General features: G+C 37.9%; 1 protein-coding gene across 3 annotated transcripts in view; it reads left to right on the top strand.

Annotated features, from left to right (window-relative positions):
- The window catches only part of LOC131164540 (lon protease homolog 2, peroxisomal), an 82649-nt gene that overhangs the window by 3361 nt on the left and 51536 nt on the right, over positions 1-27752 (top strand). For all 3 annotated transcript variants that reach the window (XM_058121808.1, XM_058121809.1, XM_058121810.1), the window contains exons 5-10: positions 1088-1179; positions 15121-15300; positions 21993-22076; positions 23741-23868; positions 26538-26739; positions 26834-27040. In XM_058121808.1, the coding sequence (XP_057977791.1) occupies positions 1088-1179; positions 15121-15300; positions 21993-22076; positions 23741-23868; positions 26538-26739; positions 26834-27040 (893 nt within the window). The remainder of the gene's footprint in view (positions 1-1087; positions 1180-15120; positions 15301-21992; positions 22077-23740; positions 23869-26537; positions 26740-26833; positions 27041-27752) is intronic.

Genomic DNA, 27752 nt, shown 5'->3' on the forward strand with positions numbered 1-27752 from the left:
GATTTTTTTGGGAGATTTTTTATTTTCCCTCCTTGTAAATTCTCTCTTTATTAATGATATTTCTTTTGCTATAAACATAAGTATATATACACACAAAAAATATATATGGAAAATATATACATATATATATATATATATATTTATCTCTATATTCCTTGGTTGCTCAGCTTCTTAATATACATAACTCAGTTTGCAAAGTTTCTCCTGGAGTTTTAGTACATGTTTCTGCCATGGTACCTAGGCTTTTACCATCATTGGAGTTACTAAGGGCCCATTTAGTTGTGGAAAACATGTTCTGTTTTCCAATGAATTTTAAAAATTTTAGCTTATTTTTATTGCTTCAACATTCGCATTAAAAAGGTAGAAAATAAAAGCTTTGTGTAAATGTGCAAAACAAATTTTCATTTTTTTATTTCTAAATTTCAAAATAATCACAAAAAATACATCTTTTTTTTTTCCCAATTTTCCAAAATTTATATGAGGTAATATTTGGAGTCTTTGGGACTTGAATTTGGATTTGAGTGGATTTAGAAGAAATTCTATAAATAATCCACACAAACTAAAGTCCAAGATCCGAATTTCATGCTCCTATACACAAAGTACGAGTTAGAAATTTAGAAAAATAATGAAAGGATGTTTTCGAACTTTTCTATATAAATTTGGAAAATTGGAAAACAAGGTGGCATTTTTGTAATTATTTGTAAAATTGGAAGTGAAAAATAGAACTATTTCCACGAGCAAATAGTGTCAAAATTGTTTGTTCTTGTTTATTTACTTCATACAAATGTTGTTATAATGAAAAAATAGCTAACTTTTTTGAAATTTTTTGAAAAACTAAACTGAAAATGAGAACTGCTTTCCACAACTAAATGGGCCCTAAGAATTCTGCCATGTCAAATATTTTCTTAAAGTTCAGAGATAGGGATTGTTTTAGATTTAGTTGCTCCATTTGCTAATTTTTCTTTGGTTTATTCAGAGAATATTGGTATTATTGATGATGGTTATCACTGAGTTGCACTTTTTTATTTTTTATTTTTTTATTTTTATTTTTTTATTTTTTAAATGTACTGTTTTATAATTTCATTAGAGATGGAGCAAGTAGAGCAAGATCCAGACTTTATAGCATTGTCTCGCCAGTTCAAAGCTATTGCCATGGAACTCATCGCAATTCTTGAGCAGGTAAAACTTGAGACTTTTGAATTTGCTTTCTGGAAAATTTTAAAATGACCCCTTTACCTAAAAGATTGAGCTGTTAAAGGTGGGCTAACAATTTATATCAACTTATCCAACGCTCTGCTTCACGTGCGACCCTGCATTGCACGCGAAGAGGCAGACAGATTGAACTTGAATGGTTGCACAGTTAACAGGTATAATGGGACATAAGAGTAGAAACACAAATAATAAGATTTGAATAAATGACATAAAAGGGGAAAACAAATAATGGCGTTTGACTTGAGAACCAGAGCTTTGATATCGTGTTAAGCCAGCACTTTACTTAACAATGCTTGAGCTATTAGGTGGTAGGCTAGCAATCTATATCAAACTATCCAACGTTTAGAATTATGAATACAACTATGAGTAGTCCTTCTCTGTGTTTGTCCTTCTCCATCAGTTATGGATCGTATTTTTTTTTTCCTTTATTATCAGTTTTACTACATAATTATATGAATGGAAGATGTTTTGACCAGTCCTCTGTTTGATTTCTGAAAGAGATGTCTACCAATTTTTCATGAACTACTGGATGTTAGGAACTTAGGATCCAGTTCCATGATTTAACCATTTGCTGCTGCTAGGCCAGATTTTGATTTTTCCTATCTACTATTTACATTTTTCATTAATTTAAAGATATTTTTACAGTAATATATATATATATATATATTTTTTGATAAATAGAGAAATTTATTAGAGAAGGAGAAAAATAGTAGAATGAAAGGAAGGGAAGAGAAAACAGGGAGAATAGGATATCCTCCTAGAATACAAGAAGACGGACAAAAACAAAAATTAGAAAGAAAAACACAAATTGCAGAACAGCTCTATTGAACTAAAGCATTCCAATTCGTGAGTGGTGGGGTGAATGTTGGCCGGGGGGGGGGGGGGGCTGAGAAGGTTGAAATTCTCAGAAGATATAAACTGAAATCTTGGAATGTGGAGGTTTTTGGTGAGCATTCTAGGAAATAGTTGTATTATAGGATCTTGGTGCTATAGATTGGTTAGCAGAGGGGCCTCTCTCAGAACTCAGAAGATTTAGCTGGTAGAAAGGTTCAACTCTCTAATGTGTTCGAGTAGCTCTTGAGGGAAGAATTTAGTTGACGGTAGAAATCTAGAATGAATTGGATTATGGAAGGAGATTATAATTCAACATTCTTTCTTTGAATGGGGAGGGATACGAGGCGGAACTTCATGATAAAGTTGGATGATGATAGAAGTGTATTTACTAGGGGCCCTGAGTGCATTACAATGATCACTGATTTTTATCAGTTCTCTGAGGAGGTTGAAGGTAGGGCTACAAATGAGGGGCTGGACTGATGCCCTATTTCCAGAGAGAAAAGGCAGTTTCTTTCATCGAGTGGTGAGTAGTAGGAGGAGGAGAAGGAGAAGGAGGAGCTTCATAAGAGAGTTGGAGGAGGATAGGGGCGTGTTTACGAGTGACCTTGAGTTCATTGCAGGTTCTACAGGAACCTATTCCCTTAGGGGAGGATAAAGGTAGGGCTATGATTGAGGAGCTGGACTGGTACCCTGAGTGCATTACTGCTGTTATTGATGATGCAACTTTCATTCTATTAATTTTGAACTTGATGATTCAAATGTAGTGGTAAACTTAAGATCTTTTCTCTTCTGTTTAAGTGTTTTTGATTTTGAGATTGAATAAATTAAGGGGCCGTTTGGTATCATTTCTGTTTTACGTTTTTTTGTTTTTGTTGAGTGAAAAAACAAATTATGACAATACATTTGTTTATTTTGCCAATTTTTTGTTTTTCCCACAAAAACTGAATACCTGATTTTATGGTTTTCTGTTTGACAACTTCCTAGCGGGACTTAAGGCTTCTTCTTGATGTTGTTGTTGTTTGACAACATTTTGCCATAGTACATTACTGTCCAGAATTCACTTTTATGGATTAAAAATTCATTTTATATATTTTAATTAAAATAAAAATGATGATGTTGATTTAAAGAATAACTAAAATAAAAATATCCTTAAATTTTTTAAATATTTTTCAATCGTCGTGTACAATATGATTGTTCTTGGTGTTGTAAAAGGTGAATTTTGAAATATAATAATTAAGTAAAATAATTATAATTAAGTTCTATTTTTTTATCATAATTTTAGTTTGTATTCTTTTGAATTTTCTTTATTTTAATCATTCTTTTAATTGTTATTTGATTTGAAGACCGAAATGAGCATTAGTTCAATTAGATTTTTAATTTGCTTTAGTTTCGGAAATATTAACGGGGTCGCTATTTTTCAGTTTTTAGTTTCTTTATCTGGTTTGTAGTTTTCGTTTTTGGTTTTCATTTCCTTAATTTTGACGATGATGCCAAACAACCCCTAAATTTTCTGATTAAGAACCTCTTTTTTTATAGAAAAAAGAAATTCATTAACAAGAGAGAAGATTTTACAAGGGGCAGAGGATAAGAGATCCTCCTAAAAAACTGAAGAACCAAAGGAAATTACAGTAATGCTCCTCTCCAATTCTTTTAAAGGTCTGACAGAAGTAATCCCTGGAAAGATCTAAAAGAATGAGCCTATAAAGATGTAAGGAAAACCACCCTGCCCCATAGGATACAAAGAGGGGTTGCTTTGCCTTTAAAAATCCTTGCGTTCTGTTTTGTCCAAAGGAGTTCAAAGGTAGGCAAATATAGCACATATCCAAATAACCATTGCTTCCTTCCTTCTCCCAAAGCCTTTGTAACACACTTTTAAGAAGGCTTCAACTGTTTGTGGGAAAACCACATCCTCACCAAAGAACATTTTAACCCAAATCCCATTAGTTATCTGGTAATTAAGGGACCAATGGTCGATAGTTTCATTAGAATCATAGCACATAAAACAAAAATCTGGATTTATAGCTTTGTGAGGCCTCCTTGTCTGCAGCAGATAATTCGTATGAGGCCGGTAAAGGACCAAGGTTCACATGAAAACCCTTATTTTGGAAGGAAACTTTGCTTTTTAGTTGAAGTTATTCGAAGGGAAAGTGCAAGGACCTGAGGATTTCATAAGTTGAGAGAACAAAGATTTGGTGGAAAAAGAACCATAGGAATCCCCTACGCAGATCCTTGAGTCATCTCTCACCATGGGAGAAAAAAATTCCAACACTCTCGATGAAATGGTTAAATCATCAATCACTCTCTCAATAAGATTCCTAAAAAAATGAAAGCCCCAAGAGAGAGATCCCCCTTCCAAAGTGTAGAAATCAATAATTGGAGAATTATGTAACCTAGGCAATCTAAAGAGGTGGGGGACTAAAGACTTCAATGGAACCTCATCGACCCATGTATTTCCCAAAAATGTATGTTATTTCCATTACCAGTTTGAAAACGAGTTAGAGGGTAGAATAAATGGGCTATCCGGAAAATGAATTTCCAAGGGCTTACATGAGAAGCGCAACCTCTTCCTCTAGTGTCCCACCCATTCCAGTGTATACCATATTTACTTCTAATTACCATGTACCAAAGGGAGTCAAGCTGCGAGGGAAACCTGCAAAATTATTTTCCAACTTATGATATGTTTTGGGACGCCACATTTAGGAGACCCAAACCCCCTTCAGTCTTAGGTCTTCTAATCCCCAACTAACTAGATGTCTCTTGTGCCCTCCCTAACTCCTGACCATTAAAACTCCCTCATAATCCTCTCCAAGGCCTCTGCCACCCTGATAGGAACTTTGAAAAGGGAAAGAAAGTATATCGGTATATTAGAAAGAGCAGCATTAATACGAGTAATGCGACCTCCTAATGATAAGTAAGCCCTCTTCCACCCCCGATCCATTTCCATTCTCTTCACCACAGGGTCCAAACGAGGTATAGTTAGGATTACCATCAAGTGGAAGACCCAAATAAGTCAAGAGGCCACTCCAAAATTGTGCAATCCGCTAGGTCAGCCAAGCCATCCAACTTTGTCAAACCTAAATTGATACCTGCTATCACCACTCTTAGACATGTTACCTTTGAGACTTGAAATATTCTCGAAGATTTTCAGAAGAGTAAGAGTCTTGAGAAAATTCAGAGTACTATCCTTGAGCTAAAATAAGGTATCATTAGAAAATTGGAGATGGGACACTATGACCTCCTCCTTCCCTACCTTTAGACCTCAGATGACATAAAGGCCCTAGGCATGATTTATCATCCTACTCAGCCCATCCATAACTAAGGTAAAGAGAAACAGGGGGAGAGGATCCCCTTGCCTTAAACCCTGTGAGGCCCGAAACCCTTCCCTTGGTTGGCGGCCATTCAAAATAACTGATGGTGTCACTGTGGAAAGGCATCCTTTAATCCACTTCCTCTAAATCCCACCCAACCCCTTCAAGGCCAACACATGATCCAAGAAACTCCAGCTAACCATGTCATAGGTTTTTTCAAAATCTAATTGTGTAAAACACTCCTCCTTCCCTTTCTCTTAACATCCTCCACCACCTCATTGCCCGCTAGAACAACATCCAAAATCTATCTATCCTTAATAAAGGCAGATTGTTCAAGAGTAACTGTTCTTCCCAACATCTCCCAAAGCCTCTTAGATTAGACCTTGGCGAGAATTTCGTAAAGGCTAGTTACCAGGATTATCGGTCAAAAATATCTCGCCCTCTTAGTACACTCCTTTTTAGGAATAACTATAAACATAGGTTTCATATTCCTACCCACCACCCCATTTATGTGAAACTCACTAGAAAAGTAACTATCTTAGAGAAAAGCCATGGTAAACCCATTGGGGCCTGCAGCTTTACCCCTAACCCATCTCAAAAACTACGTCCTTAATCTCCTGAATGTCAAAAAGCCTTTCCAGCCATAATGAGGTTTTCATTGATAGGACTCCAATTTATACATCAATCATCAACCCATTTGTGCGCCCCCAGTGTACAATCTCTTATAGAACTCTGTTATCACTTCCCCAATTGTCCTGAAACCCTCACCATGTTTCCCTCATCTGCTCAATTCCTTAATCAAAGTTTTCCACCTCCTCCCATTGGCCAGTTTATGGAATAGTTTGGTATTACAATCCCCTTCTCTCACACACTTCATCCTTGATTTTTGTTTCCAACTTATACTCTCCCTAAAGAGGATAATCTTAAAATGATTTCCAAGTTGTCCCCTTCTAACCCTATCCTCTTCACTAGTTAGGAAACACTCTTCCCATCTACCCAAACACTCAAATCTCATTTAAAATCAGATTCCCCCCCTCTTCATGAATCACCAAAATTTCCTTAGTCATTTCAGTCTACTTTTCTTGTCCTTCAATTTTTACATAAATCTAAAGCGCCCCCCCCCCCCCCAAAAAAAAAAAATCCCTGAACATTCCCTCTCCACCAAGACTTAATGCACTCCCTAAAAGAAGGGTGCATCAACCACATATTCTCAAAGTGGGTAGGGCCCTAACAAGTAGGATTGGTATCCAAGAGAATTGGGCAATGATGCGACACTGGTCCAATCAGAACCTCCTGGGCAACATTCGGAAAAAGTATCCTCCCATTCATTGGTAAAAAAAAAAAAAAAATGATGAATACGAGGGGAAGCAATCTTGTCTATCGAAGTTACCCTGGTAAAGTAGCCATTACTCTGCAGTAAATCCTTAAGTCCACACTCTCGAATAATGGATTCAAATATTTTCATGCTGCTAGTCACCATTGAGCCCCCCCCCATCCTCTCCTTTGCGAGCCGGATGGTATTGAAATCCCCACCTCCACCAAACGTTGATTGCAGAGGCTAAAAAAACTAGTCATCTCTTCAAAAAAATAAATCAGCAAATGGGATAGTGTTGGTCCATGAACTGACGAAAACCACCAATCCCCAAAATCCTTACATCCAGCAGCACAGGAAGAGAGAATCCACCAACAACACAGTCCCTAAAAGAAGCCACCCTAGTATCCCGCATAATGATTTGCCCTCCCGAAGCACTTGAAGGGGGAAAGAATACCCAATCTCTAAGCCTAGAGTCCTGGATACTTCTTATTAAGAAAGCATCTACTGAATCAGTTTTAGACTTTTGGATGAACAAGATATCTGGAAAAGCCTTACTGATTAACTCTTTCACTACCCCCTGCTTCCTAATCCCCGAACGTTCCATGAGAGAATCTTCATTGATAACTTCTTTCACCCCCCCCCCCCCCCCCAAAAAAAAAAAACTCCTTCCCCACTTTTCATAATTGATTTGAGGAGGCAAGCCTACCCAGTTCTCTACTCAACTGAGAAGATTTTTATTTTTTCCCACCCTTCTCAGGTCACTGCCAATCCTAACCACTTCCCCTTTACAATTAATAAGATTAAGACCTAATTCATCAAGCAAGTTTTGGGCATCACGGTTGTCCCTCTCATCTCCTAGAAGGTCCTCTATTTTCTAGTCTCCCTTTTTAATTAATCCCTTTTGGCACAAAAGTGTATTAGATGTAGAAATGGACTGCTTTGGATAGGGAAGAATACCTTTTGAATTAGCTGCATTAATCATTGGAGTCTCGAGAAGTTCAATTTCAGTGTTACAAAATGTGGTATCTAGTATAGGATCTGAAACTGAATTTGGAATTTCTGAAAAGGAGATGATAGGGGAGGAAAAGTTCTGGTTAGGTTCCTCTAGAAACAAAGCTTCAACTGGACCTTTAGTACCCTCATCGTCTTGTATACCCTTATTGCCTCGAATAGGATCCTCTATTTTCAAATTCCCTCCTTCCTCTCGTTGAGAAACATGAAAGAGTAACTGATTGGGAGGGACTGTCCTGATCATCGGTAACTCATGTTTTCACAAATGTTCAATCAACAAATCCTTGTTTTCAGGGCTATACGAGGAAAGAGAAGCAATTCATATTTGTAAGGATCTCTGGACTCACAATCACTGCCACCAGCTTCACTTCTATGCTTTCCTTTGTTCCCTAAATCAGAATTCTCCACTCCCATCTTTGTTTTAATCTCCTGGTAAGCCTCTTGTGAGTCTTCACACGTATGGATCTGTAATTCTTTCTTATTTTCAGTGCATTGCCCCTTTGTCTTGTTTCCTACTATTTTTCTTATGCCCATTGAAACAAATTGGCGCCAAGAAGGTTCTGCTCTTGCAGCAGAAGCCATAACCACTGTATTATTCTTCATTCTAAGTCTAGATTTCCCTGGATTTTAGAGTGACTTCCTGCAGGCCCTTTCCATCCCTCTTCGGTGTTGTTGGCAGCCAGAATTATCTTAGGCTGAGAGTGATGAAGATCCTCCATCTGATCCAGACCAGTATTGGTTCTAAAAACATGGGTTTTGTTATTCTGATTATGGTCCATTCTCTTAATATGTCCAGTGCCAGCATGGGTATTTAAAATTGGAAATGATTTTAATCAGGTGCTCGAATAGAGAGATATTTTCTTTCCATTCTTATCAATTCCATACCGAGTCAAACTTTCCTTTATCCTTAGAGACCCATATGAGGTACTCATCAGCGAAGTTTCTCCAGTTCTAGTGAATTGGCATTCGCAATCTTGAGAATAGTGAAGGTCTTGATTCCAGTATAGGCTGTTTCTGCTGTTCATTTGCTTAACAAACATTATATGAACCCCAATCATGGGACTGCAGAATCTGGTTTTGTGAGAATCTCCTTGATCTGTTTGTTCTCCTGTAACCATCTCCCAGAATTTCTTCCACCTGATGCCTCTTTTCGTCAAGTGCGCACACCATTTGAAATCACACCATTTGTTGGGATTTTCTCTGAATAAATAAAACGGCAAAAAGCATTTTTTCTCAATTGGAGCATGATAAAATGGTTCAGAGCCCTAAGGGTTTCACCCATGGACTTGCTGTTCTTGAACTGAGGAATGCTAAAGAGATTACTGCAAGAATAATAAGGGCTCAAAACAGCTGGAATGGGGCAATGAAAGTCGCAGCAAGGAGTGAAATGGTTCAAAAATTAACGTTGCAGCAATGGAGACGAATGCCTGAGATGTGACTTGTCTCACTAGGTCGACTGGTAGAGAATAGGTTAGGGCTTGTAATCAGGTTTCTTGTAATGACTGGTTTATCACGGTTAGGGCTTTTTTTATCAGGTTTTGAATTGTGAGAAATAGGGTTTTTGCAAGAACCTGGCAGTTCTTGCGAGTAGGTGAAAGGGTGAAGGTTAAAAACGAGTGGAGAAGGAGAGGTTGTGTGGAGAAGCTAGGAGAAGTTAGTGCAGAGCTCAACGAAGGAGCTGCCATGGTCGTGAGCTTGGTGGAAGGAGGTGGATGAGGTGAAAGATGAGAAACATTGCCTCCCCTGTGCACCCAAATGTTGCCACTGTATTTTGATTTGGTTTGCTCTTCATCCAAAATGAAAGAGAAGATAGAATTGAATTAGTATGTGCATCTATAATTTTAAAGAAAATATAAGGGTCCATTTAGTTTTGTAAAACATTTTCTGGTTTCCAATTTTTAGTTTTACAAAGAATTATAAGAATTTTAGGTTTATTTTTTAATTTTTCAAGATTCGTATTAAGAAGGCAGAAAATAAAGAGTTTGTTTAAGGTGCAAAATAATTTTTCATTTTTTATTTTTAGATTCCAAAATAATCACAAAAAACATAGCTTGTTTTCCAATTTTCCAAAATTTATATTAGATAATTTTTGAAATTATGGATTTTGGGACTTGAGTTTGGATTTGTGTTGATTTACAAGAAACTTTATACATAATCCCCACAAATTAAACTTCAAAATCCAAATTCGATGCTCCCATGCGTAAGATGTAGAAACCTAGAAAAATAATGAAAAAATATTTTCCAACTTTTCTATATTACCTGGAAAATTAAAAAATAATGTGGCATTTTTTGTAATTATTTGAATTTGAAAAATTAATATTGAAAAATAAAATTATTTCCACAATAAAATAGTGCCAAAACTATTTATTATTGTTCATTTATTTTATACAAATATTGTAAAAGTAAAAAATTAGCTAATTTTTTAAATAATTTTTTAGAAAACTAAACGGAACATGAAAACTTTTTACCACAACTAAACGGACCTAAATTTTTATAAGTAACTTTGAACATTCATACTTTAATTTTTAAATTATTATTAATTCTTTAAAAATATATTTAAACTATATTAAGAATTATATAAATATATTAATCAAGACTGTTCACTTGCAATCACATGCAAATGCATGTGACATATCTACTAGTAAAAGAAAAAAGTACAAAAATATCATTAACATCTTCTTGAAGAAGCTCTGATTGCATTCTTACCCTCAGTTCTAGTAAAATATTATTTGCTGCTTACAAGGACCCCCCAACCCCAAAAGCAAAAAAAAAAAGAATTTTTTTTTTTTTTATCTTTAGAGGTTGAAATTCAAAACTCAGGGTATACTACTCCCGTTGTACAACCCAAGCACAATAGGGGGGGCCCGGGGGGCGGGGGGGTTGTATAATACTACCAGAAAAGTTTTCAAATTTTAATATATCGCACCCCTTCAATCCGCCATTGGGTGCTTGTAATCACGAGCTAAGCTTGTTTAGGGCATTATGCTTGCCTGTGACCGCTTGTCTCATGTACTTGGGATGAGTTTCCATCATGTAAATACTAGTGTAGGATTATTTTCTGCTAGTAGTGTCTTTGTATGCCAAATATGGTAGTATGACTCGGTCACTTTGATGTTTTCAAGTGTTAGGATGATAATTATATAAAAACCTCTTTAGGGGAGGGTGAGTGTTCATCAATCATTGTAAAACTCACTAGCTATTGTCAACGTATTTACCCTACTTGCCTCCCTTGCTAAACACACATTGTCAACGGAGTTGTTGTTAATGAATTGCGTAGATTCAATGTTTATTGGTTACTTGCCACTGCTTTCATGATTTCTTACTGTTTCCGCTGCCATTTGATTGAATGCTAATGAAAGTGTTTCATGGATGAATGTTGGTAAACTATAAGCTGGCTAGTTAAGCAAGAGTGCTTTAACTAGCGCCGCACGGTCCCTTCACAAATGTGTGAAAATAGTTAGCTCGTGACACTTGGTATCAGAGCCAAGGCTTAGTTGCTACAAGAATTCAGTTACCTTCATTGTGGGATTTTGGAAAGCTTTGGTAAGTGACCATGGCATCTAACAATGCTGAGAGGATCAACATGCTGGAAGCACAGGCTGAGGCAACAACCAATACTGTGGCCGTGGTGGTGGCCCAAATGAGGGAACTTGTTGATGAAGTGATGGGATCACAAAAGCATCAAACAAGTTTGATAGGCGACATGTCAAAGGACTTTCGCCATACAGTGGAAACTTTGCAGGCTCAGATGGTTGATCTAGATGCAAAGGTGAATCTGGTGGTTCTTGTTATGGGGACCTCCAACACTCTGGGAGTTAGCAAGACCAAGGTACCAGAACCTAGGACGTATGGGGGTGCCTGGGATGCCAAGGAGTTAGAGAACTTCTTGTTTGATGTGGAGCAATACTTTTGCGCTATGAGAATGACCTCAGAACAGGTGAAGGTGGATACTGCGACCATGTACTTGGTTGGTGACGCCAAACTATGGTGGCATACCAAGTACCAGGAGATTGAAACTGGATGCTGTGTAGTGGATAGTTGGGCGGACTTGAAGAGAGAACTCAAGGTCCAATTCTTTCCTGAGAATGTTGAGTACAATCCTAGGGAAAAGCTAAGAAACCTCAAGCAGAGTGGGTCAATTAGGGAATATGTGAAACAATTTTCTGCTTTGATTTTGGATATTCGGGATATGTTGGAGAAGGACAAGTTGTTCTACTTTTTGGAAGGGATGAAACCGTGGGCAAGAAGCAGTGGAAAGTCTTTCAAGAAAGGCAAACCCAAGTATGGGGGAGCCGACTATAAAGCATCGACTTCTAAGGAAGCTTTGTCATCTCGAGGGTCCAACGCACCCAATGGAAAGGGGAAGAGTAAAATTTCGTGCTACTTGTGTGGAGGACCTCATAGAGTGAGTGAGTGTCAACACGAGGGATTACTCAATCCCTTACAAGCTTCCACTTCGGGACAAGTGGTGGAAAGCGAGGGGGAAGAGGATGATGCCTCGAGGGTAGGTGCAATGCGGCAGGTGAACGCATTGGAAAAGTAGGCGAAAACACCGAAAGTTACACGAGCAAAAGGGTTAATGTTTGTGGACTTGAGGATCAATGGGAAGAGTACCCGTGCTATGGTGGAAATGGGGGCTACTCATAATTTTGTTTTGCAACTAGAAGCATGGAGACTCAACTTATCCTTAGAGAATTATACAGGACGCATGAAAGCAGTTAATTCTGTAGCTCAGCCTACTCTGGGAGTAGCCAAGCAAGTTACTGTGAAGCTTGGGCAGTAGGAAGGTCATGCGAATTTCACAGCGGTGCCATTGGATGACTTTCTAGTCATTTTGGGAATGGAGTTCCTAAGGGGGACGAGGGCAGTGCTGATGCCTTCGGCTGGTTTCCTGTGTCTGATTGGAGATCACTCGTGCATGGTGGAAGTCGTTGCAACGAAAGGAGATGACGGGAAGTCCTTTTCAGCCATATAACTCAATGAGGGATTGAGAAAGGGTGAGCAGACACGTCTAGTCACGGTGGTGGTAGACAAATAAGTAGGCCAAGAGCTGGAGCCTACGACCATCCAAGCAGTGTTGGATGAGTACAAAGAGGTGTTGCCGGATAAGCTACCTCACAATTTTCCTTCACGACGGATTGTGGAGCATGAGATTGTGTTGTTGCCAGGAGTGAAACCACCTGCTAAAGGGCCATGTGGGATGGCGCCTCTAGAGATAGTAGAGTTGGGGAAACGGCTTGATGAGTTGGAAGCGGGATGTGTTCGCCCTTCCAAAACACCCTTGGGAGCATCGGTGTTGTTTAAGAGGAAACATGAAGAGCATCTACGGAAGGTGTTTGACAGGCTGAGGGGAAATAATTTGTTTGGGAAGAAAGAGAAGTGCTCTTTCGCTCAGTGGAGCAACAAATTCCTTGGTCATGTGGATGAACACGGTTGTATCTGGAGGGCTATGGAGAAGATAAGGATGATTCAAGAATGGAAAATCCCTACGACAGTGAAGGAGTTGCGTTCCTTTCTTGGCCTTACTAGCTATTGCAGGATGTTCGTTGAGGGCGCGGAGAATGACTCTAATGAAAGGACTACTGAGGAAGAAGTATTATTGGCCGCACATGCGAGATGATGTGGTTGATTATACTCAGACTTGTCTCACTTGCCAACAAGACAAGGGGGAGCAGAGGAAGTATGGTACATTCATGGCTGCACCAAAGTACTGTTCGGCAAAGGAGAGGACACAATTGTTCCTTGTGACTATTGTGAGATATTGGGGTGTTCTTCAAGTTATTGTTTGTGACCGAGACTTAATGTTCACTGACAACCTCTTGACAGAATTTTTCAGGATCTTCAGGTCACATCTTGACATCTCTTCGAGTTCTCAATGACAGACAGACGGACAGATGAAGAGGTTCAGAGAGCTATTGGAAGAGTACGTGCGCCATTTCGTCCACAACAACCAGAATTGGGTGCAACTACTTGGTGTGACTTCGTTCTATGGCAATGCGCAAAGGAGGTCGACAACCAACAATAGCCCTTTTGAGCTTGTTACAGGCCAGTAGCCGCTGTTACCTCATATAGTGGGTGAGTCGTACAGAGGAAAGATTCTTAGGGCGTACATATTCACTAGAGAATGGAGACAGAATGCAAAGTTTGCCCAAGCCTATTTGGAGAAAACTTCTAAGCAGATGAAGAAGTGGGCAAATCAGGGGAGAAGACCGCAACACTTCAACTAGATGAAAGTGCATTATGTGTTTCATGTCAGCTGCCTAAAGCCGTTCAACGCCGACACCGATGATCTGAGCAGAAGTTAGTCAAATAGAGCAGAGTTGAAGACAGTGCCACTTGACAGACATGAAGTTGAAGAGATCCTTGCAGACAGAAAGTTCATATCCTCAAGGAAGAAGCGGAAGGAGTTCCTAATGGAGTGGAAAGGCCATGGTGATGAAGAAATCAGTTGGATTTCTGCAGAAGATATTCAACTGGTCATGGACAAACTTGAAGTGTACCTACCGCCAAAGTCTACGAGGACGTCGACCGCATAAGTGGGGGAGTGTCACGAGCTAAGCTTGTCAGGGCATTATGCTTGCCTGTAACCGCTTGTCTCATGTACTTGGGATGTGTTTCCATCACGTAAATACTAGTGTAGGATTATTTTCTGCTAGTAGTGTCTTTGTATGCCAAATAAAGCAGTATGACTCCTCGGTCACTCCTCGGTCACTTTGTTGTTAATGAATTGCGTAGATTCAATGTTTACTGCTTGCTTGCCATTGCTTTCATGATTGCTTACTGTTTCTGCTGCCATTTGATTGAATTCTAATGAAAGTGTTTTGTGGATGAATGTTGGTAAATAATAGGCTGGCTAGTTAAGCAAGAGTGCTTTAACTAGCGCTGCACAGTCCCTTCACAAAGGTGTGAAAATAGTCTGCCCGTGACACTGTGCGCATGTGCATGTGTGTATTTGTATGCATCAAAACGAGGCAGACCTAAAACCCCTTGTGGTGTAAAATACCAAAATACTAGAAGGAAAATATAATACAGCAATGCTCATGCATTTGCGCCTTTTGGAATTTTTTGGTCAAGGCTTACGCATTTTGGGTTTGTGAATTTTAAGGCAAATTTGGTTAGTGTACTAGTGTAGAAAATTTAATCAGATGTATATTTAGTATATACATGTACATATACATATATATGTGTGTATATCTATATGTATGTGTGCATTATATGTATATATATGTACACTATCAAAAAGGTTTTTATATATATGTATGTATATATATATATATATGTATATTTGTGTGTATATATGTGTATGTGTGTGTGTGTGAGTGTGTGTGTGTGTAAGAATTAAGGAATGCTGTAATTTGTGTGCCTCGTCTTGAGGATTTCTAATTTACAATATCTTAGGATTCTCATTTTATCTGTAACATTTCTTATTTATGTTGATAGAAACAAAAAACTGGTGGACGAACAAAGGTACTTTTGGAGACAGTTCCTGTTCACAAATTGGCGGACATATTTGTTGCTAGTTTTGAAATGAGTTTTGAAGAGCAGCTGTCCATGTTGGATTCGGTTGATCTGAAAGTAAGGATTTCAAAAGCTACTGAATTAGTGGACAGGCATTTACAGGTAATGCGTTGATTTAGTGATTTATGGTTTTTGGATATTTTGCATTTACATATGATTAAGGGACATGGGTTCCAAAGGCCTTCTACACAGCCACGTCATACAAGCCACTGCCGCGTCCTACCATCTTTTTGTTCCTATAGATAGTTATGTGCCATGTGCATTGCCTGCAAGCATTCGTTGGAAGTATATAAACATGTTGGAATTGTATGGCAGGCGAATGTTACTGGAGTTGCTTGTTTATATCATTGACTTTTTGGATATATATCTAATGGGATAGGTATTGCATTGAGATCGCATTTTATTTTTTGAGCTTTAGGAATACTATATTGGCAAAAATGCTAGTGAGTTTTCATACATGCATATGCTATTATAATTAAATCAAATATAATAATCTGTAAGAGATATTTGTGTTAGAGACATTTTTGAATTTTTGACTGGACATTCTTATGGACAGCATAAGTGGGCAATCATGTATGATAGAAATAACAATTATAAAAAGAAAGCCTAAAATTTCAAAATTTAAATATATGGACCGAGTATAAGTGGGCAATCACATTTGATAGATTTTTTTTTTAAGTATAATTGTTAAAAATACAGATTATATTTTTGCATATAAGAGGAGATCTGAAGTGTTGTTTGAAATAAAACATAGATCAGCCATTTCAATGTTTTTTGATAAACAAAGAATATATAGTAGATAGAAAGAAGAGAAGGTACAAAGTGCGGGGACGAGAAACCCACCAAATAAAAAACAAAAACACACCCTAGGCAAAAAGAAAAAAGGAAAACAAATAACATAAGATCATAAAATAAAACTATGCAATTTGACCAAGGAAAAACCCCTTTCTTAAATCCATTCTGTTGTAATCTTCAAATTCGATAATTCCCTTTGACCCTTCATCTTTTGACTTTTGCGACCTTCCATATGTAGTTCATTTCCTCCAATATCACTCATCTTTAAATCCATTTTATCCAAAAGATCTCGAGCTTCTAATTCCTTAGGAATCTCCTCAATGCAAGTAGGCAGAATTCCATCCCTGAGCTATATAATCTGTTAACCACCCTATCATTACCTAAAATAGAAAGTCCCTCCAAACCTTCCAATATGAGGTGGATGAACATAAGATAAATTTTCCCTATTTCATTGTAGGAAACAGAAACATATTGTTCTCAAATCTCATCCAACAACACCCCACCACAGTCAAAATCACTAATATCTGTTGAATATTTGGGTAAAATGGAAGACCTAACATAATTGATAGGCCTCTCCTTCTATTTATATTTTATGTCAATTAGTACATTTCAATGACCATAATACCCTTACTAACTCACACATACCAACTCTTCTGCATACTAATAATGTTAAATGACTGACATAACCATCAACATTCCACCTCAAACTAGAGCATATATATAATATGCTCCTATCATGTTACAAATGAATTTCATACGGGCACCTCCCAAGGCTTTAATGAATAAGTTAGGAAATTGCAAATCGGATTTCACATGAGTGGTTTTAATGAGCTTTTGCACAAGTTTATCCTAAACAAAGGGGCAATCAAATTCAATGTGCTTTGTTCACTCTTGGAAGACTGGGTTGGAGGCAATAAGAATAGCAGCTCGATAATCGCACATTAACTCCATAGGTTGAGAATGTGGAAAGCCTAGTTCTTCCAATAAGTTTTTCAACCAAATAAGTTCACATGTAGTGCGAGCTTGACACTATACTTTGACTAAACACTTGACTTGGCCACCACAATTTGTTTTTTACACTTCCAATAAAACAAATTGCACTAGCAAGGATACAGTACTCAGTTGGATCTTCTACGGAAGGTGACTTGGCCCAATTTGCGTCTGTATTTCCCTAAATACAAGTGTGACCTTGATCCTAATATAAGAGACTCTCCTAGGTGCACCTTTGAAATATCTCAAGATGCGAATTACTGTTTCCCAATGAATTGCCTTAGAGAATCTAGAAATTGACTCACAACAGTTGTTGCCAAAGATATATCTGACTGAGTGGCTGTGAGATAATTCAACTTTCCAACAAGTCTCTGACTTCATCTTGGGTTAAGCAACAAATCACCCATATCTGGTAGAAACGTACTGTTGGGATCCATGGTCAATAGGTTGGGATTCCAACAACCCATTTTCATCTAAAAAATTAAGAACATAGTTCCTCTGTGACGTGATAGTTCTAGTATGAGATTTTGATACTTCTATACCTAAGAAGTACTTCAAGGATCCCAAGTCCTTGGTTTGAAATTTAGTCTATAGGAAAAACTTTAGATCTTGGATGCCTTGATCATCATCACTAGTATTCACAATATAATCTATATATACAATAAGCAAAATCTTGTTGGATGGAGTATGACGATAAAATAAAAGTGATCTACTGCACATCGTTGGATCAGAGGCCAAAGTCAAGTATGACAACATTGAATCGACCAATCCATGCTTTGGGAGTGTTTTAAACCATATAATGATTTCTTGAGTTGACGCATTGAGATTGACTCCCCTTGGGCAACAACCTAGGTGGTTGCTTGGATTGCTCCATATAGACCTCCTGAAGACCACCAAGTAAGAAAGCATTATTCACATCTAACTAATGTAGAGGCTAATGACAGGAGATGAACAAAGGTATTGAGGCAAGTCTAGCAATTGGAGAGAATGTCTTTGAGTAATCCAAACCGTACACTTGAGTATATCCCTTTGCAACAAGGCGTGCCTTCAAATGAGTCACATAATCATCAAGATTGACTTTCACATTGTACACCCAACAACAACCAACACCAAACTTATCATTATCATGTAGCACATGCATCTCTTCAACAGTTCAATCATTGCAATCCCCCGCCTAATATGGGATAGTTGGATAGGGCTTCAAAAATAGATATTGGAAGAGCAATAGAAGATAGGGTCCTAACAAAATAGTAATATGGGGGGTGATAAAAATTCATAACAAACAAGTTAGAGATTGGATGTTGGGTACAAGTGCATTTACCTTTCCAAATAACTATAGTAGGATTAACATCGTAAGGAATAGGTTCATCTAATGAAGCACAGAAGTAAAAGCTGGAGGAGGCTCTCCTCCCTCGAGTCACCGTGTGTATACCTACAAATTGGGATGATCTAAGCGACAAGGAGGACTTAAACTAGATGAATATGTATTAGGATTGGCCATATATAATAGGTTAGGATCTGGGAAGCAAGGCAAAGCAAGGGACTCATCAAGGTCAATAGAACTTGAGGAATTAGAGTAGTATGACATTGACTCAAAAAAGGTGACATCAAAAAATGACAAAGAATCGATGTAAAGTAGGGCTATAACATCGATATCTCTATTGAGTATAAGAATATCACAGAACAATACATTTGATGGCACTAGGATCCAACTTGTTTTTGGAATTAACTGATGGATGAAGGCAACACAAACGAATATACGAGGAGGGAGGGTGAATGAAGGAGCCTTAGGGAAGATAATTGACTATGGGATTTTACCATCAAGAGGATGACATTTTATTGACGAGAGAGCAAGCAGTGAGAACTACATGACTCCAAATATCATTAGGGACATTCATTTGATACAATAGGGTATGATTGACTTCGAGAATATGTTAGTTTTTCTGCTTTGCAACTCCATTTTGTTGTGGAGTGTGGGAACAAGATGACTAATGGATCATGCTAGAATTAGTCGTATAGGTAGTGAATTGGGTACTTAAGTACTCTTTAGCAGTATCACTACGAAGTATCTTGACTGGCTTATCAAATAAAGTCTGTATTTTAAAATAGTAAGCAAAAAAGATATTAAACAACTTAGAATGATCTTTCATCAAATACAACCAAGTCATCTTGGAGTAGTCATCAACGAATGTAACTAAGTGCTGAAACCCCAATTTTGACGTGACATGACTAGGATACTGAATATCGTAATGGACTAGCATGAAAGGACTAACTGCTTGTTTGTTGTCCTAGTAAGCAAAGGGAACACGATGATGTTTTTCCAATTGACATGACTCACACTCAAGATTAGATATAGAACTCAAGTTAGGAACTAACTATTTCAACTTGTCCAATGATGGTTGACCAAGGTGACAATGGATTTGAAGTGGTGTAGCTTTGGGTGCGCAAGCAATGGGATGAGGGAGTGAGTCAAAGTAGTAAAGTCCATGAGCTTCACATCCTATGCTAATTGTCTTTTTCGTATTCAGATCTTGAATAAGCACATATCTAGGAAAAAAGGTTACAGAACAATTTAGTGACTTTGTAAGCTAACTGACGAGACTAAAAGTGGATTTAGGAATCAGAACAATTTAGTGACCTTTTAAGCTAACTGACGAGACTGAAAGCGGATTTAGGAATGTACAAAGTAAAGCAAAGAGAGATGGAGGGAGTAGGATTTACTGTTCCTATACCCTTAACATTAGTGGACCTATTGGCAAGGGTAACTTTAGGTAGATTTTTAGGATATTGGAGGGCAGAAAAGAAGTTGGTTACACCTGTCATATGGTTAGTTGCGGCAGAGTCAATAACCCAAGGACTAGTGGGTGGGATGCCAGATCCTAATACTGTAAGAACCTCAAATACTCTTCCTCTAAGACGGTTATAGTATGTTGTGTACCTGAATAAGTGCTTGACGAGGGAATCACACTTTTGGGATTTGGGGTTGCCATCCCAACACACTCAACCTCGATACAGCAGCAAATTAGAAATACACAGAAAACAAACAAAATGCTCTTGGGATTCACAAACTCCATCCCAAAATGCACAAACAGAAATAACAATTAAAACAACCACAATTAAGGTCACCACTTAATTAACTCCAAATGTGTCACCAACAACCAGATATAGCACTGCCATAGGCCCCAAATAATTAGCCTACGCAAGGCACCAATCAATCATCTTAATAATACTAGACAACCACACATAAGTTAATCACCGAATCAACCATGAATGACACCAACAAACCGTAAACTACACAGCTGCAACTTCCAAAAAACAATATTTGAATGCTGCCCCTTGTCCAAGAGACCCACCAATAGCCTTTACTAATGCCGAATAACAACTAACGGATTGTCACCAGTGGTTGAAGAAGGTTGGAACTTTGAATAAAAAACATTTCCAGCAGCTTGATATTGTGGTCTATGGAAGAAATCAAGACATTTGGAAGAAAAAAAATGTAGCAAAAACTGGCTGGAAATTCTCTTATGCGCCGGTGTGGGGGGTCAGGACTGCTGGCAGTTGGGCAGCATGTGCGGGTGCATGGGGAGGTTTCTGGTAATGGGTTGTTACAAGGCTATTGATCGGAGGGATCTATTTTTGGCTATGTGGTTGGTTTTGTGAAATATGGAAGGGTTTTGATGATTCTGAGAAGGATAGTGATGGCAGGGTGTTTTCTGGCAATGGCTGAGCTTGATTTGCTGGTAGGGTTTTGGTTGGATCTTGCTTTGCTACCATGTTGAATAATTGGGTAAAGTGGAAGAGCTAACGTAAATGATAGGCCTTTCCCTCTATTTATAATATATGTCTTGTTGTGCGCGCCAATGACCATAATACCCTTACTAACTCACACTTGCCTAACCCTAGCACATACTAATAATGCTAAATAACCAACATAACCATCAACAATATCATTACTTTCTGAATCTGGAAAGTCTTTCCTTTCGTAAGCTTCATTACTACATCCAACCTTCTTCTTAGTATGAGGGTCTTGCACAATACTAAAGTCTCCATTAGAATTTCTCCTTGAGTAACTTACCAGCGACTCACCAGAATTTGATCTTTTTTCAAGTACCTTCCTCATCTCAGCACGCATGCAAGCGGCCTTCCAACGAGCGTGAACCTTATTACCCTTAAATCTATCTAAATTAAGACAACAAACGATTCCACTCGCCTCCCCCCCCCTCCCCCCCCCCAAAAAAAAAATCTCCAAAGCTTGGTTGGTTCTACTCATATCTCAGAGAACTGGAGATTGGGTATGGATTTCATTAACAGAAGGCATAGAGTCCTTCCCTACACTCATCTTCTCAGATCTAGGAGCAGAAGTTTCAGCCTTGCCACTATTGGATCCAACAAGGAAGTCCTCGCCTCCTCGGGTCACAATTATGGGCCTGATTACCATAATGACCCTTCTGCAGGAAACCCAACAAGGAGATACAGCCTGGACCAATTCTAATTGCAACCTCCTCCCTGAACGCAACCCTTTCTTCCTGTGTGAGATTCACAGTTGCATCCGGAACCCTAGTTTCCTTCACGATCTGGTCGTTCGATTCCTATTGATTTGCGATGGAATCTGTCCTCAAAACCTCATGTTTCTTCAGTTGCAGCGCACCTCCACAACAACAACACACAGTTCTTCTCTCTCGACCAATGCATCCTGATTTCCAGGTTGAACTTGGCTCCATGACCCTTGCCTTCACCTTTTTCGCCTTCCAGCACTGCCTGACTCCATGATCTGTGATGCTAAGAGCTATCTGCACCTACACCTCCAGAATCTTTACGAAGATCGGCAATTTCAATATTCAAACTTAAAATGAGTGCATCATTTGCAAAAGATGTAAACATCCCTACTTGTCTTTTATATGTGCGCACATGCACATGTGCATGCATGCATGCACACATGCACATGAATGTCTGTGTTTGTATCATGGAATTGTGGGATTATGTTGACAATCACTGCTTATTTGTTGCAGTCAATACGTGTAGCAGAGAAGATTACACAGAAGGTTGAAGGCCAGTTGTCAAAGTCACAGAAAGAATTTCTTCTGCGTCAGCAGGTTTGTTTCTTGCTTTAACTAGGGATTTTATTTGAGAAGTGTGAGGATTGAAGAATTATATTATAATAATATAATTTTCATTATATGATATTGGGTTTTTTTGAGTTAGCAGTATATTCTTAACTTGGGGTGTTCACCTAAAGTGCCCTAGAAAGTCTTGCATTTCAGGCTTTTATTTGTTAGTAATTCATTTCCTGACATTATTATGATAACATGCAAAGCTTGAGGGATGTCTTGGAAAGAAAATAAAAAAATTTCTTTCTTTAGTTTCAGACCTTTAACCTGTGAGATGGACGGTGGACCTGATGCTTTATTTTCAGGAATTTTGATTTTATCTTAAGCACTTTCTCACACCAAAGAAATGTTGGATCACTATCTGTTCAACACGTTGGTACTTTAAATTTTTTGATTCTTCAGTCAGTGTTGGAGGGATAAAAGATTTAATCTAATAGTTACTTTAAAAAAAAAAAAAAGATTTTAATCTACTGGCTTGCAAGCTTTCTTGTTATAATTTTTTGGAAGTCTAAATTCCCAGCAAGAAATGATGACCTTCCATCATTTCTTTTCTCATGTGAACTTCAGTCGAGGTTTTGATTCTTGGTGCCCTGACTTTTGAAAATTGGTTACCTATGAAGGGGAATGGTGTCTTTTGTGTTAACTTAATAATTAACTGGAATACTTAATGTTACTAATAAGTAATATTATTTTTATCTTTTGATAAGGAAAGAGTTCAGGAAATGTATAATAGAGACCAAGGGTGCTTACACAAATACAGAAACTCATCTATAGGACAAAGTGTCAACAGGATCTAAAACAGGATAAAATTAAAATCATTCTACCATCTATCTTTAGCCTTTGAGTGAGATATATCCTCTCCCTAAAAAGCTATCTTACTCTTTCCCCTTTGCACAGGTGAGGGAAATGAGGATTATAAATTTTTTTCCCATTTGCACAATCACCCTCTGAACCTATATTGCTTACTCAATAGAGTCAGTAACCATGCAAATTGTCAAGAACGATAAAAAAGCCAAACCCCACTAGCTTCTGGTCCAAGAACAATGTAGAAGGAGATGGTTCACTGATTCAGCCATTTTTCTAGAGAAAATACAGTCACTGTAGTCTTCCCACTTCTATGCGCATTATCAATAGTGTAAGAAAAAAAAAAAAAAAAAAGAGGATTGGAAGGCAGTGGTATTGTAATTATCTGTTTTGTGGAGGATGCCTTATCCTTCCTCTCTTGTACATTTTTAGTTTTTATGAGATTTTTTATTATCTGAAAAAAAAATCTTTCACTGCTACCCAAGAAAAAATACCAACTTTCAAAGGAACATGCTCTACTAAGGTTTCATTCTAGCACCATCCTGATTCTGTGTGTAAACCTTGACTTGATGGAAGGCATCAAAGAAATATGAAAAGTCTCTATCTCACAATCCTGAGCATGTCTATCAAAAGTCAGATTCTGGGCCACCCTCCTCCAAAGAGGAAATAGAAATTTACTAAACATCCATGCCCTTTGCCAATAAGCAATATCTGGAGCTTGCATTTCTATGCGGAATTGGCCATCTTGACAGAAACAGGAGACTTGGCCTGTGCAGCATCATCTTTATCTTTTTCTGTCTGGATTATTTTTGTTTTTTGATTACTCCTTTTGAAATATGTTCCAGATGAGGGCCATAAAAGAGGAGCTTGGTGACAATGATGATGATGATGATGATATGGCCGCCCTGGAAAGAAAGATGCAGAGTGCTGGAATGCCTTCAAGTATCTGGAAGCAAGCACAGCGGGAGTTGAGGTATTTAAGCACAGTACTGGATGACAGCTGACAATTTTATAAGCAGTGTAGCTGGTCTTTCAGCATGGCAATGAAAATAATTGACATTTATTGCGCTCTGATACAACTAAAATTTTAATGTCATTTTGTGCTAATTGCTATTTTGGGGGGCTTTAAATTTTGAAATATCATGAGTAATATGTTTCTTTCTCCTTGGTATTTGTTCTAAGTCAGTTTAATAGGGAGACAAGACAGTTGTTGATGACCATTATAGATTACAATTGTGTGACTTGACAGTGGACGGTTTCAAGGACAAAATGAACTGGGACATGGGTTTGGTTGCTCACTATATTATCCTATTTTCGTATTTGTAATGAAACTAAAATTGTAAAAAGGAAAAAAAAATGAAAGCAGGATAATTTTGCATTTTCTACCATTTGGATACTTATGTGTTGTACAGATTTCAAATTTCAAGTGATGAGATTTTAAAGATTTTAAACTTCTTTGTTTCACTAGGTGGCACTACTTATTTTTTGAAACATTATGGTGTCCATGGTGGGAAAGCTATAGGACCAGATGACACCCAGATTGAAGTGTGAAGATGCCTAGGCAATAATGGAATTATTTGGTTAACTAATTTAACATAATTATAAGAACTAAGAAATGGAGGAAAAGCCCCTATATACAAAGGTAAAGAAGATATTAAAAATTGTAATAACTATCTTGGATTTACACTTACGAGTAATTCAATGAAAATTTGGGAAAGGGTAGTTGAACAAAGAGTAAGGTCTAACGGTGGTTTCGAAAATTAGTTTGGTTTTATTTTTGAGAAATCAATCAACCGTAGAAGCTATATATCTATAAGAAGATTAATGAAAAGTTTAGGGAAAAGAAAAGGGATTTGCACATGGTTCTAATTGACATGGAGAAAGCGTATGATAGGGTACCTTGGGAAGTTCTATGGTGGGTTCTAGAAAAAGGGAGTCTGCAGACTGCAGTAGATATGTATGATAGAGTAATGGACTACAATGGGGAGTATAGGGAATTTCGGATCAAAATGGGTGTACATCAAGAGTATGCTTTGAGTCCTTATCTTTTTGCATTAGTAATGGATGAACTTACTAAGAGTATCCAAATGAGGTTTGATGGTGTATGTTGTTTGCTGATGATCTCTTGATTGATGAAACTAGAGGTGGGATAGAATCTAAGTTAGAATTATGGAGAGAAGTTTTAGAATTTGGAGGGAACACAACTTTTTACAAACTTACAATTAATGTGGGCAACAAGACTAGAAACCAGAACCTCCTCGCAACCATGGCTCTAAAATCATGTTAGATTGCTGTTGTGGGCCAACAGTATATATCAAGCCTTAAGAAGTGTGATGAGGGATTGTCTTTGGTTTGGTGTGGGTGAGAACTGAGAAGAGGGGTCATTTAATAAGTTGGGAGGTTGTTAATGTCTCTAAGGTCGAATTGGTATGGGTCTTAGTAACTTGCCTTCTGAAAACATATTGCTGTTGCGGGAAGTAGTTTTGGCAATTCCATTTGGAAATTAATTCCCCTTGGCAAAAGTGTTTGAAAGCATATTCTGTTTGCAGAAGGATGGTTGGAAATACTTGGGATGCTAATATTTCATACTAGAGTTAAATTCGTTTCTCAAATCTCTTTGGTGTGGATAACGGTAATCATGTTCGTTTTTGGGAGGATGTGGGTGGAGGATTCATCTTTTCATTTCACTTTCTATTGACTCTTGTCTCTCTCTTTTTTACATAGTGCACTGTTGCTTCTTCAATGGATGTTGAAGGGGAGTTTGTTTCTTGGAAAATTTCATTTTCGTAGTGATTTAATGACCAAGAGGTGATTGAGCTTTCTTCTTTGTCTGGTTTATGGGATTCATTTTAGCCTTCTTCTATAAGGGATTCTAGGAGTTGAACTTTTGATGCTTTTGAGGTTTTTCTTGTAATTCACTCCTCTTTTCCTTTCCCAAGGTTAATTGAATTTGGAGAGATAAGGCTTTATCTCTAATGTTTGTGTGATGTGTTTTGACAGTGATGAGACGCATTCTGATTTTTTCTGTATTGTACTGTGACTTGGTGTTTTTTTGAGTAGGTGGTTTTGGTTTCTTTGGAGAGTGTTGAGTTCGTGCAGGGTTCTTTGGAAGCTTTCTTGTGTGTTTCTTTTAAAGGTTATGGGAGGAGGAAGGATGCAGACATATCGTGTGGCTGTGCTGCTTTTAGTGTACTTTGGAGTATTTAGCTAGAGAGTATTGCTTGTATCTTTGAGGTCAGTCTCTGCTTTTGCCATTTCTTTGGATAGAATTGGCCTTTTGGGCTTCTTCATGGGCCATTTCCTTGGCTGCTTCACCGTAGTAAGCTTTTGAGATTTTCAAATGGACTGGATGGCAGTGTTCTCTTGATTTTCAGTTTTCTGTTGCTTCTTTTTGTTTTGCATTTTCTTCTTTCTATCTTGTCTCTTCATTGTATCTCTTCTTTAAGATAATTTCTTTTTCTGTAAAAAAGATTTGGGTGCCTTATGGTGAATATTCTCTTTCTGCATCCGAGTATTTTCTCTTCATGAACTTTAACCCTGATACTCCGACTTGTTCTTGCTTCGTCAAATGCATGACTATAAGTTTTAGTTCTGGCATCTGGTGCAGACTCTTTGAATTTCTTCTGCAATTTGTCATTGTAGGAGGCTTAAAAAGATGCAACCTCAGCAACCTGGCTACAACAGTTCACGTGTTTATTTGGAGCTTCTTGCTGATCTGCCTTGGCAGAAGGCAAGCGAAGAATGCGAATTAGACCTGAAAGCTGCAAAAGAGTGTCTTGACAATGACCACTATGGTTTAGTCAAAGTCAAGCAACGAATAATTGAATATCTGGCTGTTCGCAAGGTTCACAGTTATTTAGTTTTTGTTGCCTTGAACAACTTTTAGTTATTAATATGTTTATTTGATGTTTTGTTGATTTAAAGTATCTGCATTACAGCTCAAACCAGATGCAAGAGGACCAGTGTTGTGTTTTGTTGGTCCACCAGGTGTTGGAAAAACATCTTTGGCATCATCCATTGCTACTGCTTTGGGAAGAAAGTTTGTGCGCATATCCCTTGGTGGTGTTAAGGATGAAGCTGATATTAGGGGGCACAGAAGGACGTATATTGGAAGCATGCCAGGGCGTCTGATTGAGGGTTTAAAGGTTTGAACTTGTTTAGTTGAACTGTTATATTGATTTTACATTTGAAGTGGCTGAAGTTTCCAAGACAATCCCCTCCTCCTATCCCCCCCCCCCCCCCCCCCCCAAAAAAAAAAAAAAAAAATTGCAAGCTTGCGCTTGTGCTTGCACAGAGAGAAATGTATTGGTTGAAATAAGATTATGTGTGAAGTAGGATTTAACCTCCTGGATGAAAAGAGTGGCACAGATGGCCTAGATAGAAAATGCCTTATTTTGATTGATATTTATCCAAGGAATATTCAGGATCTCATGCGTTGCAGTCTCTGCGTACATGATCTATTTTTTCCTGCTATTTATTTTTTAAACCTGTTTCTATCAAGGATTATGTAGAGTAAATGAGGTTGTTCCTTATAAACAATGTGGCGTCATATTCTTCTAACCATTCTGCACTGTGCATTCAGTCTGCATTTTAAGCAGGGAGAGCACTTGCTCCCAAGATTCTGGTCCTCTAGGCCCACAAGAACACCTGTTAAAGTTATTAATAAACTGGGGAGATAATTATTTCTTATTTTCTCAATAAGTTTTCCTCATTCTCTCTATCTTTTAAGAAAAAAACTAGGGACAGGAGATAATAAAATATTAATTGATGCAATTATTGAATATTGGGATTTCCATATTTTCATCACAAAAAATAATGTTCATTGCATTTTTTTCACTATAGATGTTAAAAATAAGC

This window comes from Malania oleifera, chromosome 9 (assembly GCF_029873635.1).
Source record: "Malania oleifera isolate guangnan ecotype guangnan chromosome 9, ASM2987363v1, whole genome shotgun sequence".
Classification (NCBI taxonomy): domain Eukaryota; kingdom Viridiplantae; phylum Streptophyta; class Magnoliopsida; order Santalales; family Ximeniaceae; genus Malania; species Malania oleifera.